At 41.7% G+C, this 23254-nt stretch overlaps 1 protein-coding gene across 4 annotated transcripts in view; it reads right to left on the bottom strand.

The window, feature by feature from the left end:
• The window catches only part of SMIM14 (small integral membrane protein 14), a 41077-nt gene extending 20873 nt beyond the window's left edge, over nt 1–20204 (bottom strand). The window contains exons 1-3 of one of the 4 annotated variants that reach the window (XM_068943126.1): nt 19180–19367; nt 16517–16600; nt 3919–4029 (exon numbers count right to left, since the gene is read on the bottom strand). In XM_068943126.1, coding sequence (XP_068799227.1) covers nt 3919–3993 — 75 coding nt within the window. In that variant the 5' untranslated portion in view covers nt 3994–4029; nt 16517–16600; nt 19180–19367. Of the gene's footprint in view, nt 1–3918; nt 4030–16516; nt 16601–19179; nt 19368–19708; nt 19809–20022 lie in introns of those variants that run through there. The other 3 variants (XM_068943128.1, XM_068943127.1, XM_068943129.1) reach the window with 3 other exon arrangements.
• Nucleotides 20205–23254: the final 3050 nt, after the last annotated feature.

The following is a 23254-nucleotide window of genomic DNA, read 5'->3' as shown; positions in this document are numbered from 1 at the left end:
GCGTGATCAAACTTACTTTACAAAAGAAACGAATCCAAGGGAAATAAAAAAATTTAACATCGATCTTATCCAGATATTTACTATCCTTAGCCACAACTAAGATAGGAATCATTTCCTCTGAATACCGCAGACCATCCTTCACCACCTCTCTCTCAGACAACTGGCCCCTTGTCTGAGAGAGCATCCCCACTGAAGTACTTGATGTTGTTTGTTGTTCTTCCTTCTTGAACTCTGGCTCTTCTTGTCAAAATAAGCTTTGTAGATGGAGGAGACTGAACTGGAGATAAAGTCATACAAGCTAACAGATCTCTCATTGTCTTTTAACAACTCCTATGTATCTGCAGAGGATGGAAAATCTTGTAATATTTTTCTTTTATGCTTACTTCCTGCCGTGAAAATTCCCAATTATCTGATCTATCCATAGAGCAAGCAGTCAGCCCAACACACAACAGTCAAACTGTTACACAGCAACTCCAAATCATAACAGATGCTGCCACGGGTATTACATATTAGAAATAATACTTATGAAGTCACAACCAAAGACTTAAGGTTTCTGTTCCTTGCTAGGAATACTTGTAAGTCATAATATTTCCTTATTAATTACAGTGGCCACGCTATCGAATTTTACAATGCTCAAAATCATCAGATTTTGACAGCAAGGCCAAACCTGAAAAATCCACTTTAGGAAAAATGATAGAACATCTAGCAAAAAATCATTCAATACCACTGAGGCAGGTATATATACAAATTATGGGAACCGTGGGTACGAACAGTATCTGCCACTTAACCTAATAAGCAGCAAAAAAAATTCTAAAAACAAAACAAAAACCAACCTTAGAGATATACAGTCCATTGTATATGAAATCTTCAGGTCATTATGACTTGAGAAAAACCTGCTCAGTCAATCAAAATGAAGGACAGAAAAATAATCAAGCAACATAGTTTAGAAAAAGTTAGGCTTTTAAGAAAATAAACAGCTTATTTTATTTGCTATTTTCTGTGGTGCTGCTAATAGCAGAGGGAAAGAAGAGTTTAAGTGACAATAACATCGCTTTGTCATTGTATAAGCATTAATTGTGACAACAAGATGAACTGAAGTTTGTATTTAAAGTAGCAATTTAAACTGTACGCTATATATATATATATAAAAAAAAAGTATCCATCCACAAATGATCGTACTTTGAATACCAAGTAAAATTTCTAAGAATTTCAAAGTAAACACTTGAATTTAAGTACTTTTAATTTAGAAATTAAAAGTAACACTTTCGGAATTAAAGTAAGAACTTCAGGTTCTAGAGTCAGACTTTCTGACCTCCTGATGACCTTGGCATAACAGGGTAATTCAAATTTCCCAGACAGTTAACACTAACAGAAAACCTGTCTATTTGAATATGTATTTTTAACTCTATCTATAACAGTTACAACAGAATACCTTGTGCCCTCGCCATCAGCAGAAATTTTAATTCAATTCAGTTCTGACACATACAGGTATAAACAAATTAGTCTGTAAAAAAAGTTCACTTTAACCCAAATCCAAATGATTGAAGTCTTTACATCAATCATGTTATTTTTGAACAACGTCATTACTGGACTGTAAGAATCCTAAGAGCACATTTCTGCCTCTGAGTATCTTTTATAATTACAATTTTATTCTGTTAAATTTGATCTTAACTCTGAACTTCTGGATTTACAATATTTGGTGTGAAGACAATTACAATAACTTTGTGATATACTTTGCTCCAAAACTGTGACAAGTACTCCCAAACACTACATCATTCAAATGGGCTCTGGTGTATCTCTCTAACGCACCTATCTATGCTAACAAGAATCAGGTAGGCATATGGAAGCATTCTGGGAATACAGCATGTTTGGACATTTTTTTTTCATGTTTGGATTTTTTTTCCCCCCAGGCTGAAAAACTGCAAGTTCTCCAGCTCCCTTGTTTCCCCATGGCTTCGGAGTCACAGGCAGAAATATGCTTTGAGGCTCCAACTCTCGGAAATAACAGGCACCCATCCTCCAAGGGGAGATGTGGGTTCAGTAGCTTTGAAAATGAGCGTCCAAGGGTTCCTTTTAAAATAGCAAAATTCCTGTTTGCTGGAGTGATAAAACAGCAGCTTAGAAAGAAAGTTCTTGCTGAAGCATAAAGGTTACAGATGTAATGATGAAGGTTCAGCAAGTATCCAGCTAAAATCACGTGACAGGTCATTTGAGGATGATAGTCTGGCTGCTGACTGAGATTTTTGAGACTTTCCTTTTCTAGATTCTGCTGAACAATCCCAGCTAGTGATTGCTCTTATAAATATTTAGCAGCATCTGTTTTGCCTTTTAGGATGGATGAAATTTGGCATTTCCCATTATTTCTCACAGTTTCGAGTGCTGATTCATACGATCTTTTTGGAAGCTGAACACTGAACAATAAACTCCATTGCTGCAGCGACACAGGAGCACTGTTAGACTGTTCCTTGCAGCTGCCCCACTGAGGGCACGTCGATTACATGTTCTGTTTACACTCACAATGCAGGAACTCACGTACCTCCAGACCATCCATTTGTGCCCACCTTACACTGTGTGGGGCAGCCCAGGAACAAAACCTATCTCACAGATCTTTGTGGCACTTCTTCTGACCCTGGACACAACTCACCTGCATCATTCATCCCCAGAATCCTCCAGCCACAGTATAAAGAGAACTATCCGACTTGTACCTTCTAGCAAAAGGGGGAAGAATGTGTGTCCGAGCATCCATTTGAGAGTAGCAGAGAAGAACAGGGAATTAGAGAGCTAAGCTACCACTCAGGAAGCAAGGCATATTATTTCTCTTCACCATGGGCCTAACAGCAATCTCCCAGCACCTGGAAGGAGGTTACAGAGAAGACAGAGACAGACAGGCTCTTCACAGTGACAGGAGGCTAAGATACAATAAACGAAAACCATGGATGTTCCAACACACGGAAAAAAATTCTTCACAAGGACAGTCAAACACGGAAACAGGTTGCCACAAGAGGCTGTGCAACTGTTGTCCTTGAAGGTCTTCAGGACTCAACTGGAATAAAAGCCCTGAACAATCTGGTCTGAATTCAGCGTTGACCCCACTTTGAGCAGAAGGTTGGCCAAGATGACTTGGCAAGTATGCCAAATGAATCTGATGTAAAAGGCGATCTCAAAATAGTTCAAATCTCCAAATTAGAGTTGCAACCAAATTCACTTAATTGCTCACATTTTAAACGGGGCAGTGTTATTTTAAAATAATACATATACTTTAATTTAGAAAAAATACCTAGCACTTATGCAGCTTTTTTTCAATATATATTACAGTATATACTGTTCAATATATATTACAGTATATATTTTTTCAATAGATATTATAAATTCTACATGAAAGCAAAGAATCATTGCTATTTTATAGGTTAGTCACAGCAATGAAAAATAAATTTTTCTTGCACTAAGTTGCTCAACCAAATCAATGACATAGCAAGAAACAGAACATACAACTTCTCATGCCAGGACTCAAAATCACTGGATTCTCAACTTCAGTATTTTTTAAACCTTAATTTTGAAAATTTAGACCTTGCTATTTTGCCATATGAATATGTGGAAGTTTTGATATATGTGGTATCACCTTGAACTCAAGTGTTTGTAGTATGGTTTCTTTGCTTGTATACAAACTAAAAAATGGGTTACAGAGAAGCATGTCAACGGAAACACTGCTAATGCTGTAAACACGCAGCTCTGGGAAGTAAACAGAAAGCTATCGTTCGTATTAACCAGTTAAAAGCTCACCATAAAGTCAGACGTATGGATTCTAACTATACAGGCAACTGAATAAGCAGAACCAAAAACTTCAGTAACTGCAAGTCTGAAACTGCTGCAGTAATGCCCAAACCAGCCCCCTTCCAAATAGCCTCATGTTATCCTTACCAGGTTGATCAGTCTTCTCATTGCATGTTCATGTGAGCAAATGCATTCACAAGGATCAAATCCACCTTCTGCCATGATTCTCTGGATAAAACTGAACTTGATTGTGAACACCTAAGAAAAATAAGAATAAAAGGACAATGAGCTCTTTTGCAACTGACCTTCTTTTCCAGAGACTCACACATCAGATTTCAGTTCATTTAATGCCAGGGTGAAAAAGCAAAACAAAGCAGGGTAATCCTATTATTCCTTTGACAGCATGAGTGAAGAAGTCTGGTATGTGCAGTTACATTTTACTGTTGCTGGAAGTAGTGTCTCACACAGGCTTCCTTACAGAGTCAAACAATTTTTTGCAAGAGTTTGTGCCCCCCCACCCCGGGTTTTCAGGCATGTCTATAGGAAAGATAACTTAACAAACAAGAAATACAAGGACTGTATTGTGGTCTCTCATCTGCCTAGTGGAACTCTTAAGTGTATGAATCCAATTTGAAAAGTCAGAGGAACTTGGGCTTAAACCCCTTAAAACTGTTGACCTTCTTCCTCTGGATCAATGTACAGGAAAATAATTTAAAACTCCATAAATTCTTTGCTACAGGAGGAAACTATCATCCTTATTGTTCAATGAAAGCAAGCAGCAGGAGTGCAAAAACAGAGGTACTTGGAAGCACTTTCAAAACGAAGCTACGCACACTAATTTTAGATCAAAGAACTAGGTCATTCAGTTAGCAATACAGAAAGTTCAAAGAAACTGTAATGGACACAGTAGGGAATCCATCCTGTGTTATTCATCTGCTAGAACCTGTTCCACACCAGACACATCGCGATAGTACGAGAATACCTTTACCATTTAACGATAGTTTTCTCAGTGACTTAAATGATGGTAAAAACAGGGAGCCGACTGCCAGAAATTTCTACCCCAGTGGTCAAATTACGGATTTGTCTTCCCTAATAAGGGCTCTTACAATGCATCAGATCAGTTCTGCAGAGCGATACTTTCAAAAGAGCGTTAATTTCATATCAGCAAGGCTAAGTTCTGACCGTGTTCATGTCGCACACTCTGGAGCCCTCGGTGGTGGGATAACTGGCAGGTTTAATAAATGCAGGCATATGGAGCAGATACAGCCTCTCCACTACTCCTAAAATGAGTAGTTTATGAAGGTGCCAGCCATTTGGTAAGGCTAGGCAAAGAATATGCCTATCCGGATTCAGTAAGTGTGCTGAATCAGCATATGTGCTCTGCAGCCCTCACCTATAAAAATATATGGCCATGACTACACATAACCATTTGGACGTTTTAACCTCACTAGCCGAAAGAGTAACAACCTATACTGCTATAAGGCCTCTTTATACATGAGAATGCATCACCCTAACAGTTCTTCTATCTTGGGGGAAGGAAGAGATAAAAACGAGAAAAGGTATTTCAGAAGTCCTCCCTTCCTTTCCCTGTCAGTGCCTGCCATTCTTTTGTATTAGTCTCTGCCATTGTGCAAAGGGCCAGATGGTGAAAGAAGTTGAGATATCTATACCTGCTTTATCAAGCCTGAACTTCAGTGACCTTATCTGCTAGGGTTTCCACGTTTTAAAAAGGATACTGAAAACTGAAAGAGAGCAAACACGTATGAGAGGGATGGAGAAAAGACTTTGTGCCTGGACCCTAAGAAAGTTTAATCTAACAATTTATTGAGAAGACAATTGAGACACGACTTGATTACGTAGCGCACGAATACCTTTGCATAGGGAAAAAAAAAAAAAAGGGTATTGAAAATTTCTTTAGCGAAGAGGGGAAAATCCTAACAAGAATCAATGTTTGGAGGCTGTAATCAACCACATTCAAAGGGGAACAAGGCACACATTTTCACCAGGAGGGTGACCGATGAGTGGAACGAACTGCCAAAGAAGAGGTGGGCTTCCTATCTTTTCATGCATTCAGACGATGTGCTTCAACAAAATACAGGTTATTGGGTAAAGTACAGAAACAACCAAGTTTAGATGTAATGTTCTCCAATACGGAGGAGATCAAAGCAGATGATCTAATGATACCTTTTGACAGTTAATTATAAAGCTACTACACTAAAATTTGTGAAGTTTTCTCAGAAGCATTGGAACTGCATGGCAACAACAGAAGAAATTTTTAACTACACGCATTCTCTGGATGACACATCACTTCAGTGCTTACCTGTCACGCATGCTAAAATAGTTCCAGAAAGGTTATTCTGGCAGATTTACTCTGGACATAATGCTGACAATCAAAACCAAGTACTTGAACCAGTAAAGCTGTAAAATTATATTTAATTTTCACTTGAAAGGATTTAGGAGTCAATAACACATAGTAATGACACAATAGAGGTGGGTGTTAATCTCTATATGACTAGGATAAATCAGAACATCAGAAGGGAATCATCATCAACGAAACCAGGATAGCATTCTTCATAGAGCAGACAATGAGAAAGATTAGACAAAAAATGAGGAAAATTAATCTCATAGGTAACATCATAAATGTAAGTGCTGTTGTGCTAGGAAGGAATTTACCCCAAGGCATCTGAATTTTACATGACGAATTACCTTAATGAGCTAAAATAAAGCAGAACACATGTCACAAACTTAAATGCCATCCAAGCTTTCTCACCTTCACGCAATGCTTAAAGGAATCATCATTTATCTTTTTCCACTTCAAGCCTTTAACAAACTCTTTTGCGGGGAAAGGATCAAAGATGCACCATCTATTTTGGGAACAGCACTGTGTTTTTCTCTCAAAGAGAAGCTAAAATTGGGTTATTTTTATACTTAAAAAAACCATATTAGCAATTCCGTTATGTAATTACTTTTTGCTGGGAACTGAAGGCTGACCAATCATAATGGAGAGAAAACCACCCCAAACTATATGATGACTTTCACTTGTAAGATAACACTGTCATATTTGTTACGTCTTATTACAAATTTTTTTTTGCTTAATCATAGTCTTATTTGTAATACACTCTGAATGCATAAAGTACGAAAGCACTGTATCGTGCTAAGCACTGTAGCACTGTACTAAATCAACTAAGCACTGTAGTTAGATCTTTAGTTTATAAACGTTTCATGAACCCGTGTAAGATTTGATAGTAAGAGACTAGTATTTTCAGGATATAACTGAGCAGGATTCCTTGATTGCACTGTCTGCTTTTAGGCAGCCTGTTCGCTTGAAAATCCAGTTGCAGCATTGCAGCGTGCTTCCGGTCTGCCACCCAGCACTCGCAACTGCCTGATCTCCCGTCAGCTCCTAACCCGTTCTGCCCAGCTCTGGACCTCCCCGCTGTGAGTCACGCCAACTCTCCACCTTCTGCAAATACAGCTCCTTTACATACAATCTGTCATAGGAAAAGGGAGGATGTGCTCCCTTCTTTTCATCATGACATGGAGGGGGAAAAAAAAAAAAAAGGGTGTAGTTTTATATAATTTTCTGTATGCTTTCCTGCTTATCATTACACCTTGGTTTTCTTTGAATTTATAGAATAACTGGTACGACCACAGCAGTTGGTAAGACTATGATATCAAGTACATGTCATGTACTTACCTATCAAGTACGTTGACTGAGAGAATTACTTTTATTCTGCTTAAAATTACTGTATTTGTTTCGGCCATATAATTGCTAAAACACAGTATTTAATTCACAGAGTTTAGACAAAATTGGAAGGTATGTTAGCTAAATACGCCAAATCTCTCACTGGAAACGGCTGAGAAGGTATATATTATGTCCTGTAGACTAACCAAACTGATCGAAAGCATAATACAGGAGAGAGTCTGTAAACACGTGGATAAATATGATGTACCATCAAACAGTCAGTATGACTTTGCCTGAGTAAAGAGGCCCACAGAGACAATCATGAGCAATATTACTGAAATTAAAATACTGTAGTCAGAGCCAAGATTACTGTCGTCTTGCAGCAACGTGGAGGATGGTCTCTGATGATTTAAGATAGAAATAAAAGCCCACTCTTACCTTCTGACTTCGGTACCTATTTGAAATTGTAGGCAATGAAGCCAGATTGAAAAATATTTCTAGGCTCCTATGATTTAACAAATAACATTCTCAGTTATCACAGTAATTATTGTAAATTGTTCTTCCTTTTATTACCTTCACAATCCCAGCTGTGTATTGTATTTTATACATCCTAGGATCAAAAAAGCAATCCTTATGGATGCAATGCAATTGTTCTTCTGTACCTGGAGACTCTTCTATATTTTAAATTACTGCAATGACAATACATTCTTTCCTAGTTCAGCAACACCTCTCCTGAGTAAATAGCATGCAGCTGGTGAGCTCTGGGAGACAGAAATTATACTCTGCTTCTCTCTACCCTACTCATTGCAAAACTGAATTCCTTTCCAGCGTGAAGGCAAACAAGAAGTTCTGTTAATCTTTCATGTGCTGGAAGCTCTCTAATGTGACTTTTAATACCGTATTGATTAACAAGACTGTCAAAGTACACGTATTGGTGAACTGAACTCCTGGCAACAAGGACTGATTAGTGGTTAAAAATATTTATAACTTTAGTATTCAATGAAACACTCACTGTATATGATACACAAATCAGAGTTGTCACAGATTTATCATGAACCAAACGTGGCATCTTCAGCATTAAAACTCTAAGCCCATTAACTCTCACCTGTCCTGGATCCAGACACCTTTAAAAGCAGGAATATCACACATACATTGAACATACAACGACTGAAGATTTCCTCTGCCAAGAGCTATTCTTGCTGTGTTGCCATTTCTTTGCAGATTGAAGGTTAGAAGTCCTTTGGGTCAAAATACCTCACAATACAGCAGATGAGTAACAGAATCTTTCCACATTACTTAAAAGAGAAGCAAAAGGCCTCCTATTTGGCTCCTCCCTATTGCTTTTCAGGCAATTGCAACATTTCAAAGCACAACTGTCAAATATTTCTAACAAACAATAGGGTTAATTTTGCTTCTGAACTTAGTTTTAGAGAAGTACAGCAGAACAAATGAAGAGATGTAAAAAATTTAAAAAAAAAATTTAGAAGCAAAGCAAGTAATTCGCTTTGGCTCTTGGAGGCATTCTGAAAATCGATGAAGAGCTAAAACACACATGAAACATGAACAATTCACTGCCCCAGAGACAAAAAGTTCATGTTGGTCCTCCTGTCACAGGCAGAAACCCTCTTCTCCTATACTTTTCCACGATCTCCTGAAGAATCCATAAAGTTCGTTCTCTTCTTGCCTCCTCACCTGCATTTAAGCAGTCTTTGTAAAACCATGTTTCTTTACAGCACCTTACCCCTTCTGCAATTATTTTCTTCACAGCACTCCCCAAATCTGGTTCTTCTGTATAATCCTACCCATCTCCAAACAACTTCCAAGTATACTCTTCCAGCACCTATAAAGTCCTGTGCACCGACCTCGTGCAGTGTAACTCCCTTGCAATGCTGCACACGAAGCTCTGCCCGGGATAAACTACCAAACACAGTGACATGAGCGTGACGATAGTGCCCATCAAACTACAGGGAGGAAATCTGGCTTTAGTTAAAGCCAGAAGCGACTGCTGTGATCACCCTCTCCTAAAGCTCCCCTTCGCTACTTTTTCAAGGACCTCTTTCCTCTTCCAGCCACTCTGTCCTACTGGCTACCACTAGCACTCCAGGGGCAACCAGCACCTCAGTTGACTCATTACTGGCCACTTCAAAATGCAACGGTTCACCTTCTGGTACAAGGGATTGCTTCAAAACCTGCTTCTAATCTTGCCTCTTCTATGGACTAGACTTACTCAATTCCTCTCAGTTACACAAAGTCCAATTCAACACCAATTAGGTATAAGTAAAATAATACATAAAGGTATCTTTATCAGGGCAATGCTGTAATATTGCTTGCTAGCGACCAACCAACAGAGAAGAGTCTAAACATTCAAATCCAGTGAATCTATCTAAACCTATTCTGTATATTTGTTCTATAATTCATTTTCCTCCTGACTGTCATCTTCGCTAATATTTCTACTTCAGGTACATCCACCTTCCCACAAAATCTTACTTGTTTTGCTAGTCTTTTGATGAACTACCTACATCTAACTCTAACTAGTCTATTATTTAACTGCTTGTTATTTCAGTGGCACAACTAAACTCTGCAAGTAATATGGGCCACGGAATTTTATCCATTGATTTCTGCATCGAATTTATCTTCAGATTGGGTTAGAGCACAGAATGGAAAAATAATAGGTGTGGATTTGGGGTTTCTCTCTTAAATAATCCAATCAGAGGTATGTGCAGACAGGACTGGCTTTCACCTGCAAAGGTTGTTTTTTTTTTTTTTTCTTGGAATTGCTAGCTTTACCATTACTTTCACCAGAACTGTAGCACATTTCCTATCACAGGAGTAAAGTAAAGGGAGGAACAAGCCAGAAATTATGAGACAGCCATTAAAAAAAAAAAGTAAAGAAGGGATATTTATACACAGGATGAGACTGTAGGAAAGTACAAGAAAAGAAAAGAGTTTTTAGTTGAATAGAAAAGAGACATCATAAAAAAATCTACAGAAATAAGGCAGGAAATAAAAAGAAATGTAAGCAAAGGGCTTTAAAACAAATAAATTTAAGTTCATAGATGCATATTCCTAATGCAGTAGGCAAGGGCTTAAAACTGCATTGCGATAATAAATCAAAATTAATCCAGAAGATAAGGGTCTGGTCAAACCATGGCATAACTATCCAGTGCAGATGGTCTCAGATGGTCTGTACCTTTTCATCCAAGAGCGGCTAAACTGCTGAGGTTATAGAACTGGCTAAAATAAACTTGACGATCTTAAGAGTTATTTTACAAAGCAACTTCCTCAGTTCAAACAAGGCTAAAAATAGGATCTGTAAAAAAAGAAGAATCTTATAGACAAATTGATACTAATTAAAACATTCCAGTGATCTGTTTTACCCTACTATTGTAATCTAAATGGTTCAAGTACATATTATCTTGCAGAACTTAAGTCTGAAACACTGCAACATTATACTCGGCTTTCTTATAATGGTAATTTTTAATCCCTTTCATTAACAATGCAACAGAAGCTCTCTCCCATCCACTCTTCCACACTTACAGCTCAATCCTACTTCCACAGGAACAAATACTAGCACTCCCACTGACTTCTCTGGACCACGATGTAGTGCCCTGGAAGGTCACAGATCTCTAGAGGACTATTCATGATCTTTTCTACCAGGCCTACTCCTGGGCATTAAGTCGAGTTTTCAGTACAAAGGAAACCAACTGGCTGACTGGGCTACAAAAGCAGAACAGCAGGATGTAAATGTGGGTCCTGCCAGGAGGAGCGCTGCCACGGGGAAGTGTGGCTCCAATTACAGCTTTCTCCAACTAATTGTCCCAGTTCAAATCATCCATTTAGCTTTTCTAGTGACAAGTGCTGCAATGATTTTGATGGCTGATACAAAGCCCAAAGATGACTCCTAGACACAGCAATGCTTTCAGAGTATAAAGCAATTCTCTCTCCCGACTTAGAATTCTAGTGGGGGAAAGAAGCTGATTTTGTATTTGAAAGCAGAAGTGTGTCTCCCCGGACCTCCTGCCACAGACTGATCAGTTGGCAAGTTTATTTTTGCACTGCAACTTTTCTCAAGATAATTAAGAAGATCTGAGATGAACTTTCCAATTCAAATTAAGCTAAGCTAGCTCCTTTCCTCATCGAGAAGTCGGTGCTTAACCATACCCACAGACTTACGAAACTGGTGCTGTTCTTGTTGGTTTCAGCAGAGACAGCAAGACCAGAAGGAGCTCTGTGAGAGGACTATTTACCTAACCAAATCGCACTTCAGGTATACTAACAGGTCACTTTGCTACTCTCTCAGAAATCACTTGATAGGTAGGTAAATTATGAATTAATTTTCCCAAGTCATTCATCTGGTGCTTCTCACAAATGCTAATTTACAATAAAACGACTCCTTAAAATTAGGAGCAAAACCAAAGAGACGCTGATCCAGCCACTGAAGGATACCATAGTGACGTGCTCAAACTAGGGAAGGAGCTTTTGAGCAAGGACAGGCTCAGAATTGGGAAGACAGTGCTAAGCATCTTCACTGATATTTTTCTAATGGTCTCACAAGATTGCTGTAGCACTAGTACACCTCTTGCTCCCACAGCTCGAGTCCAGTACTGCGTCACCACCTCAACACTGTGAGCATAGATAAGGCCAGTATCATTTTTACCCCTATCAGTCCATCTGGACTTGCTCTGAGTCGGTTAAAAAAAAAATTCTTCTGGCAACTCCCCGCCAACAGTGCTTAACACCTAGAGCAATGAAGCAAGAGCCACAGCATGAGACCTTAAGGCCTATAATATAGACAAAGCCCTTTCACAGCCAAACATCACAATTCTCTCACTGAAGTATGCACAAAATTCACACTGATTTTAAGGGTGGCAGGATCTAGTAGGAGCCTGGTAGCAACAATACTATTTGCTATTCGGCAGGTAGTGGGCATGACACAATGCTAACCAAGGCTGCAAGTATGCTGAGGTGCATTTTTTTTAAACACAGACTAGCACATCAGAGAAATAGTGAAGATGATACAGATGCTTCTTTTGGTGTAATTAAGGTTTGTCAGTGTTAAGCATAACTCTCAGAGGACACGAATCCATACATTACAACCCCCACTGCTCCAGTCATAGCTAGCTGGCCTTTTTAGGGGCAGTTCCCAGTACATGAGAGAGAAAGATTTCAGACTTTAAGGCTGCTGTCAGTGATCAAAACCGAATTCCCGAAGGAAGCCACGTAAGGCCCAACAAGATTTAAAAAGCTATTTGCTCATTCCCATGCAGGTGGTTTAATATTTCTTCTGGGCAAAACACTTGAAAGGGAGCCAATTATCTACATCCAGTCACGGACCAAAAAAAGCAGTCCAGCTATTTTAGAATTAATTTACTAATATTTGATACAGAATGCTATCGCCAAATTCCAACTGTCAGCATTTGGTCACCCTTTTGTCAAAATGATGACATTTTTCTGAAAGAAATCTCTTGGAAGATGAAAGCTAACTAAGAGAATATGTCAACTGAACAGAACATTGTCCAAGAATAATACTCTCTTTCTGCTAAGTAAATGCTTCAGCTTCACTTTAACATTTATTTCTAACATAGGAGACCGTGACAATGGTCCAGGGCAATGACATTACTTCTACTATACTGAATTACTAATGGATATTTAATCACTTTGCCTGATAGATGTTAATGCAGAAATGCAAGCTGTCCACTGTAAAATTACTAACCTACTGCGTTCCAACCAGTTAACAGAGCAAACAGGAGCCGTCTCCTGTGGTCTTCAGTAAGGCAAGAACTCCCATGGCCATTAATGGGATTTTCTGCTTCAGTGGTAACTAGAAGAGCCAGCTCCCAAGCAAAACTGCCTACTCTCCTGCTTTTGGTTAGTTTCTCCAGCACTACAGCCTGCCCACTGCTTCTGCTGACATTCCTCTTCCCATTCCCCAGCAACAACTGCTGGCCCCCTAAATTCAGTGCCCCTCCAGCTGTATGACTGATGCACTGTTGCTGGAAGCGAGGCGCATTGAATCTGAAACCCTGCTGAAAGCTCTTCTGCACCAGCACTGAGAGCATACCCCCATGCTGTGCCATGTCAAGCAGAGCTAAAGGCTTGCATTGCAATGGGTAGGCAGCCCTGCTCCTGAACAACTGGCTGCAGCTTAAAGAGAAGCTGGTGCACCGGGGAGCAAACTTTGCCAGGGAAGCAAGAACAAAGGGTACCCCCTGCAAACGGAGAACAGCAGAGGTGAGCATCTCCCGTGAGCCTCCCCTGTGGCTGAAGAACGCGGAAACTGCCTTTGCTGCCCATTACTCAGCCCAAGAAATATTTTGTATTTAACTTTCAGTTTTCATAATACTAAAAAAGTCTTTTACCTTAAAAGATTAAGTATTGAAGAATAACATGTTCGTATAAAACTATATAACCTAGTAATAAAAAACCTCTGTTCTGCTTTCAAGATTTTTGAATCAAGATTATGATTAGTATGTTCAAACGTACCAAAGTAACTTGGGAGTTCAAAGTTGATCCAAAGTCTAAAACAAATGTAGTGAGGTTCAGGACTCGAGCTCATGAGCAAATTATTGCGGTGTAGCAAAGCTACTGCACAGCAGCTGAGATGTGGCAACTGTCCCCACGCACATGCTTAACCTATGGGAATTGTAAGTTACGGACTAATGAAAGTCACATTAACAGAAAAAAAAGTTAAGTTGAGACACTTCACAACTCCCATGAGCTAACTGCGAGCACCCAGACAGTTACTGTGGGTCAGATGACCTGTAATACCTGATTACTTTGAAGTAACTTTTCCTGAGGCTAAATCATTAAGTTTCTAAGACAATTTTAGATATTTCATCTCTTTGCAAAAATAAGTGAATATAAAAAAATCTCTTATGTCTTTGCTAAGTATACAGTTTTAAAACAAATAAAAACTAAAGGTTTTCCGTGGTCTTGAGCCAGCAAGTATAGCTTTAGTGCCCTAAACCATAAGCTACGAAATTTTTTTTTTTTTAAGCGACTTGTTTATTAAAAGAACAATTATTTAGATTACAAAATACCTACCTAAATCCTTTAAACTGTAAAAAATACACTATTCCTTACTGTTTCTCCAATCACATACGAACACAAAATTACACTGACATTCTCTGGAATATTTTCATTATTTTTTTTTTCTCCAGGGACGACATATGTTTCTAATAACTTGCCACTGAGCAAACAGATTTAGTGGGGTATCAGCATGCTGAGAAAGATAGCAGGATTTTCAATTTTCAGATGAAAGCAGCTCTATTCCCTGGCAGCCCTACTCCCAACCCTTTAGGCCAGACCAAATTTTATCTGAAGCTAGCGGATGCCCGTCTTTGACTTCAGTGGAAGTTGAATCAGGTTTTTAGCATACCTGCACAAAACAGTTTGAGCTTATCAATTTTTTAATCAGTACTTATAGCAGAGGGAACCTGCAGCAATTAACAGGATTTCTGAACTTGGTTATTTACATACGCTTAGGTAAAAGATGACCCTGTTTTTACCTGAGAATAGCATCCAGCTGCTCACCAGACTCACAGACTAGTTTAGTTCATCAAAAGGAAAGTACTAATGCAAATTATAGGTACTGAGACAAGTCTCCGCTGCGCCTACTAGAAACAGATTTTAAAATCTATTATATCAATTTGCATAAGAAAAATCCACAGCAACATTTCATCAGATGAGTATTAGTTGCTTTGAAACACATATCTCACCTTCGGCCCCACAGTTTTGTTGTAAGGAAGTATAAGATATTTTTAATCTTTAAACATATTTGTTCTACTTTAACCTTGAAACTGAAGCATCCCACAACCTCTGTGGCTCAAGAAAAGTCTTTTTTGTACAGTCTATGCAGAAGAATAGTCCTGAATTTCCTGGAACTCTATCATAAAAGCTTTGTCCACTATTTTGAAATAGGGATGCTCAACGATAGGTGCCAGCAATCTCATCTGGATACGAAAAGCAGCACGGCCCTGACGATACTGTAAGCACTTGCACAGAAATTCTTGCTAAAGCAGGGCTACTCACACCAGGAAGCTTTGTTTCACATCTGATGCAGTCCAACTATTTAAAGAGGTAACTCCCAACTTTTCATCGCGTTTCCATGTAATTTCATTTGGACAGTTCTTTTTTTCCTGAACTGACTCTATATATGAAAGCTGACATAAAATATTTCATCAAGTTCTCTGAAAATACTGCCCTGCTAAAAATAAAGCTTTTATCATTAACCAACAACAAACATATAAACAGATACGTGGATTAAACAAAAAACATCATGGCTCTGTTACTAGTATTTGACAAAGATCTGACAAATAAAGAGTTGCAATTGCTTAATGGTTGGCACTGCATTTCTGTACGGCTTTTCTGTTCTTTTTGATAAAATCTTTTCTTTCCTAGGAGAGCTCAGTGCTTCGGGTCTGACATTTGTCTAGCAGTTTTATAAAGTAGGAATGAAACTATATTTAGCTCCAGAAAACCATGTTTTTTAATGCATGCAAAGCTGCAGCAGAATCAGAACAAGGAACTAATCTTAATGAGAAAAACTTTTATCAAGCATAACTCTGTTCCCACCAAATGGGAATAATTTGTCCCATTATCTCTAAAAATACCAGCTAGACACTTAAAGCTTCTGAAGCACATTGGTTCAATTAACAACCATGCAAATGTACAACAACCCAAACATGCCAGAGGCTGCTCTCTGAGCATCTTCAGATCTTTTGTGAAGAGCAACATCAAACATCACTAGGGACCTTTTCCTTGCCTCAGCCAACACCATGGAATAGGCGACAGGATGAAAAGAGCAGGATTGAACCGCCCTTCTGCACTGTATCACTGCTAAAGTCCAGCAAAAATAAGACTAAAACATATCCTTTTCATACACCTGTGCGTATTTCTTACGTAAGGAGGAGCCTTTCTTCAAAAGAGCTCCTTGGGAAGCTGGCTACTGGAAAGTCACGACATTGTAAGTTGAAGGAACTATTATGGCAAAATCAATGCCCTTTTTTTTTTTTTTTTTAACATGAACAAAAACTGCAAGACTTGGCTCTGTGGTCTAACCTTATAATGTTTACTTAGCTTCCACTGTACTCAGAGAAGACTTGGGAGCTTTTGGATCTTCCAAAAGTACTCATCATCTGCCACCTAGGAAGTTAAAACATAAAGCATGCTTAAAAGCAAGTTTAATAATAGGTAACCAGACAATGCAAAGCAAGCGCATGGGCTCTCCAGTGTGCTTCCCCAAGCAGCGTACGGGTAGGCAGTATCAATTTTTCTATGCGTAAATGCATCTGCCAAAATATATTTCTGTATTTCTTGCGGCAAGTAACTGGACAAACGGTCAAAACATACAGAGTAAGAATCTGGTATTTGGTATTGTCAGGGCGCTACACACCTATGCCATTCATATGCAGTTGTAAGAATAGAGAGAGGGACTTGCTACTTTTAATATGCTCCTTCAAATCCCTAAAGACTCTTGATGTTGTATATATTCAGGCACAATTTGGCTATGATGAACTTCACCAGAGACAAAACTTGGCCTTTAAGAAAGTATGTCAAGTACCTAAAATATCTAGGGGGGAAAATTCTGAAACACGAATACACACTCTGTTTTATTGCATATCTGTTATGCAAATAACATTCACACATCACTAATTCTGAAGTCTAAGTATATGAAAGTAGGAAATGAGAAATTAATAACAAAACAAGAAGTCAGTTAGAAACTAACTTTCTCTAACACGATACCAACGTTTTGAGGGCAGACACATTGATAGTTACAAAACGATTAAATCCTTAAAACATTTTAAAATTACTTTTATATGTAAACTTTTTTCATTATTATTATTTTTTATATGTAAGATTTTTAAATTGCTTTTATACTTCTTTAACAATAGGTGCCTTTGGTTATTTCTGCTTTAGAACCAGGGAAGAACATGGAGTGCAGAACATAGCCCACGTGAGTGGGCCGTGCACGTTTCTCCCATGCACAATCCAGCTACAAGTACTGGATGGCTTTTACTACAATCTGAATTCGAAAATAGGCCATTCTGGTCTGCACGGGTCAGGGACTTCTCTGCTTAAAAGAGAAACGCACGAGACAAAACTTTGTGGACCAATAATAAAACCAGTATGACTTTGCACTTGTTTAGTACCTTATACACAAGGACCTTAAACCACCTCACATACGGGACTCTACACCACTCTGGAGTTAGGCAAGAATTGTAAATCTCGTATTTTACAAAAATAGGCAACCCAACCAAAGAGCTTAGACTCAGCCATGTCGGTGGCAGAGGAAGCAACGGGCATGCACAACTTCACCGAATGACGTACTGCGAACCATTAGAATAGTTATTGTGTCAATTTTGTCACTTTTGTTTTGTCAATTGCTTCCTCCATTTCAAGCCGCGCTGTCAGCGACAGGGTCAATTTTTAAATCAATAACCAACAACAATAGCTCGATTTCTTACATCTAGACAGGCCATAAGAACATAAAGAATTAGGTGGGATTAGGAAGGATTTACTCTGTCACTATAAATAGTAAAAATCTGATTTTTGATTTCTTCCTAATTTTGGATTTTTTTGAGCTAATGTCTGCTTTTGGAAAGCAACCACAACGAGTAAAGGTCAACAGCACGCTTAAGAGCTAGGCATGCAAAGAGCTCTGAGAAGCAACCCACTACTGCTCACTGCAGCTATGCACCTTCCCCAGCAGGCACATTCATAAAAAAAAAAAAAAAAGAGCTTATTTTGTTAATTTTTTTTTAAGTTAGACGTTCTCACCTCTAAAAACAGGACATGAGTTTTGAAAACTTATAAATAAACATAGACACGAACGACCAGCCAGTACACGATACAAACAGTCCCTATACCCACAAATCCATAACCTGAAAGACAATCACTGGAGACCGGCTGGAAAAACAGGGCTTTTCTGGGAAAAACGTTTTTAGCGTAGGTCACACGCTACATCCATGCAAGAGCCATGGCCACTTCAGGCCTCGCAACTGTCAGGGAGGCCGGTGGCAGAACATGCCGGGTGGCGGGGGGACACCGGTCCGGGGTCCCCTGCGCCCTCCGCGGCCAAGCCACCCCCACCCCGACGGGATCTGCTGCAAATTAGGCCTGGGAACAGGCACAGGAAGCATTCCTGGCACCAGTCCTATCTTCAGCAAACTAACGGGCACGTGACGCTGCTCTGCCCCAGACCGTGTTTTACACGGTATTGCCTGATTTCTCCCACTCCAGCCGGATACGCTTTCTCAAACAGCGGAGCGGCGCGGGGGCACAGGCACTGGGGTCAGCATGTCAGCTCCGGCTGCTTTAAAGGGAGCAAAATAAGACCTTTTGGCTGGAGGTATCACACACGCACACAGCTCCTTTAAAAAATCCTCAACAACAACGAGACAGAAGGGCTAGCGCAACTTTGCAGTAAACCCCCCAGCAACCACCAAAAAAAGGGAAAAAAACCCATCAAATCGGCAGCCGTAAAAGAAAACGTGCCGACGTTTCACTTGTTTGGAAAAGCAGCGAGCTGCAGGGCGACGAGCGGCGCGGCGGGGCTGGGGTGTTTCCGCGCACCCCGACGGGCTCCGAGCTACCGCGCAGCGCGCCGGGGGGTCCCGCGCTCCGCGGCCGGCGGGGCTGGGAGGGGGAGGTCGCGGAAACCCGCCTGGTGGGGCAGCGGCCCCCGCGGCGCTCCCCCCCGTCCCCGCCGCGGCCCCGCTCACCGTGCTCTGGCCGCCGCGTCGGGGGGCTGCGGAGGGCTGCGCGGCCGCGGTTGGCAGAGGCGGCCCCGCCGGCTCTGCCCCGCTGCTCCGGGCCGGCTCACACGTCAGCCCGCGCCACGAGACCCGGATCTGCCGGCTCCCGGCGGCGGCGGCGGCGGGGCGGCCCGGCCCCGCCCGGCTCCAGCCCCGGCCCCGGCCCCGGCCCCAGCCCCGGCCGCGGCTCCCGCCCCCGCACACGCTCCGCCCGCCGCCGAGCCCGGCCGTCCGCGCCGCCCGCCTCGCTGCCTCCGCACCCGGCGGCGGCCCAGCGGGACAGGCGGCGTCATTTGCAAGCGAGGCGGCGGCCTTAAAATAAAGCCGCGGGAAGCCCGCGCCAGGAAGGCGCAAGGAATGCAGCTGCTTGGCGGCCTGGCGCGTCGCGACGCGGCCGCGGCCGCAGGCGCGGAGGGGCCGGGAAGGCCCCGGCCGGGCGGCCTGGGGCCCCGGCGTCGCCCCGCCGCGCGGGGGAGCGCACCGTCCCGTCTCTCACCGAGAGGTCGAAGCCTTGCTAAGGATCTGAAGCTTGTTCAGGACCTCATGACTCAGAGGCCTCCTGTGCAGTTAAAGTGCCCGTCAAAACGTGCGTTTGCAAGCTCTGGAATGAAATTAGAAAGGAAAACGTCAGCGGCCTGTCATGATCAGCCAGCCACGGTTACCTGTGCGCCGCTGAGGAGCTGGGGCGTCTCGCTCCCCTACGGAAAGACGGAACCAAATCCCTCTGGCGGGGCAGTGATGTGCCGTAGTGCAGTGGGGATTACACAGGGAAGATGATCTTGCCCTGCGATATTTCCAGGGGTGGCTTACCTCTTCCAAGGCAGAAAACGAGGTTGATGCTGCAGTTACAGTGAGGAAGGGAGGCTGGGGGGAAGCCAGTACCTCCTCGCGTCACAAGTGCCCCGAGAAGATTCCCAGGGCACAGCGGTTTGGCTGCCTCAGACAGGGTCTGATGTGGCCCACATATGGAAACAACCTTGGCTGTTCTCATCACTCTTTTCTGTCCTCACAGGGCTTTCAAGCCTCCTTTCATGGCTGTAGGGATGTTATTTGTTTTCATCCGAACTTTTTTTCCGGCATTGGGTGTCAGGCCTACGTTATTCTGCCAAGTCGCGGGTGCATTGCCAGTTGGCAGCCCTGCACTTCCAGGCATTGTTGGTGTGCAAAGCCGCATCTCCTTGTAAGATGCAGGGAGGCTAAGTCTGCCTGCTCCCATTGTAGGGCCGGCCCTGGAACACAACGTCCTGCTTCCTGAGCGGCCGCAGGCCGGCCGTCTTTGTCTAGCCGTGCCGCACAGTCCTGACTTGTTATGGATCCTGCCTCTCCTTTCCCACGTTTCTGCTCTTTCTCTTGTGTCAGGCAGTGCCAAACTGAACAGCAGCAATTACTGAAAAGTGAATAGACGCACAGACGCAAAGCCAGAGTATCACAAAAAAAGTAAACTGTGCACAGCTTGTGCTGTGTTGTCTTCCTCAGCCCAGGGAACTGAACCTCTAATAAGGCACTGAGGATGCTAACGCTGATCGTTAACTTGGAAATATGAAGCTACATCCCTATAGTGTTTACTGGGAGAACAAGTTTCTTGACAGGCTGTTCAGAAGTTTAGAGTGCAAGAGGAACCATGAACATCAGGACCATCAAGGTATACTTGGCTAGAGTTTCTTTGGCTTGAAGTGTACTTCGGCTCTCCTGGCTAAACATGGGCCAACGGCAGGTTATCCAAGATGACGGTTTCTCAGAGGGTGTCATAAGCAGACTGATCAACCGTAGCTGCATCCTCCCTCCCTCCCTCCTCTCCCTCAGCCATCCTCCTAACCATCAGGGAACCTGTTATCCTAGAAGCAAGCAAAGACAATTTCCCAACACCGTTAAGCAGCCTTGCTTATCTGTCTCCCCCTCCGCACCTAGGGCTAGTCCTTGTTTTAGAAACTGAATCCAAGATTTTGAAATCCTGGAAGCAAGCAGACACAGCTTACTGTACTAGTCCTGGCTCGAACTGAGAGGAGAGCAATGGCAACCCACAAGTAGTGGAGAGGAACCCTTCTGTCAAGCTGGGGCAGGAACACTAAACACTTCTGTTTTCTTGCCTGTGGGTAAAGCCAAACAGCCAAAAATATGGTGACCTGTTGTTGCCAAAAGGACAAGCATACCTGGAGGAATGGTTGGAACTGGTAAGAGAGTTTCACAGTGATCCTTGGAGAACTGTAGTGCAAACCTAGGATTGGCAGGACACAACTAAGTGAGATAGCCAGGCAGTCTCAGATGCCTTGCGGGAAATAATACGAACCTGCAAAGAGTGTGAAAAGGAGAGGCACGAGCTGATGGGGATGAGAACCGAGCAATCTACAAGAAAGCGGTCTGCATTGAAGGCACTTACAGCTAGGACCATCATATCTTCCTCTCTTATTCTGAATCAAATGCAGCCTCCTCAAAACTGTATGCATCACATCTTTTTCACTCATTTCTCACATTGCCCCATTCAGGAACTCACACTCCTATTTTGTTATCTCTTGAATTTGTCCGTTCAGGAGGCATACAAGCAGCTCTATCTGTCCAGCCATAGCCCTCCAGCTGGGATATAAGCACTCACACCAAACAGCTCCCCGCTCCCTGCTCTGTTGCTTCCCCTCACGTTGTCATTGCAAATTTCTACATATCTCTAAATAGTTTTACATAATTGGTCCCAGTAATTGGCTCAGCTGTTTTTCAGTATTGTATTCTGCATTATTTGCACTGCCTTGTTGCCAGAAAAATCTGGTAATTTTTCTCTATTCAACATACGTTTCCATCAGCATTCTTGGAGAGATGGGAAGTCTAATGCAGGCTTCATTTTTGAAAGGGTGATCCTCATGGAATGAAACTTCTGAGTGTGAACTACCAAGGAAGAGAGGCAGGCAATGCGAGCTACAGAAAGCAGAGATCAAGAACAAGAGAGACATAACACAAAAGCTTATTTATTGCTTTCAAATCATCAAGGATACATATACATATATATACATATATACACATATACATACACATGCATAAAGCAGCTAGGCGTTTTGCATAAAACGTTCTGCCAGAGCATCCCTCAGAATTTGGCCCTCCTGGTTCCCATGGGCAAATGAACAAGCCATAGCAGGCACTGATTCCGTCCCAGCTTCCCGCTCCCAGACTTCAGCCATCTGCTCCCCCTTACACTCACAATTTAGTGCAGGATACAGCAGTAAAACAAGATCCTGATATGGAAGCTGTGTTCAGACTCATGCTATCAAGTTTCCTTTCAGGCAGTCAAACTATGATGAAACTAGTGATGACTGGGCCTACTGGTAGATGACTCTGTGAACAAAGGCCTTCAAGATCAGCTAGTAACAAGGACAGAACAGTAACTCCATTGATCTTGGCACACTAAAAAGAAGCGTGCTGCCCACTTTCAGGCATCTGCCAGGCTAGAACTATGAAAAAAAAAAAAAAACCCTCTGCTTGAAGGACAGAGAAAGGCAATATTCCTTCCACCAATAACCCAGTACAATGGAGAAGGGTGGCAGCTGAGCAAAGCTTGCTATGACATTCTGTAGATATGTCATCTGAAAGGAGCGTGGATTGGACACTTCATAAAGCAGCAGGCAGATATCACATTCCAAATTATGGTTCAAGCTTTCAACTTTTCTATGTTGATAGCTTGCCAAATAATAGATATATTAGAAATAATAGCTTAGTACAGAACCCCAAAAACATTACTTCTCCCATTCTGAAATTCTCCCTCTGCTGTTCTTCTCAGCTTCGCTGCATGACTTATGGCACTAGACATTGCTCACATCCAGACACTTTACGTAATGGAAATTCTTCAGTTACAATTAACGCAGTTTCATCAGATCCGAAAAAAAGACGTTGAAATGGGGCAAATTTCTCTTAATGTAACTTCTCTTCTCTCTCGTTTTTCCCTGTATGCAATTCATTATCTACTGATAATGCTATTCTCAGGTTAGGGAATCTGCAAGAAACTACTGCAAATTTTACAGAGCCACCTGTAAGACATCTGCATGAAAATGGCATCCAGCAA

This window comes from Struthio camelus, chromosome 4 (genome assembly GCF_040807025.1).
Source record: "Struthio camelus isolate bStrCam1 chromosome 4, bStrCam1.hap1, whole genome shotgun sequence".
Lineage (NCBI taxonomy): Eukaryota > Metazoa > Chordata > Aves > Struthioniformes > Struthionidae > Struthio > Struthio camelus.
The sequence above is the reverse complement of the archived record's forward strand: the minus strand, read 5'-3'. Positions and strand labels throughout refer to the sequence as shown.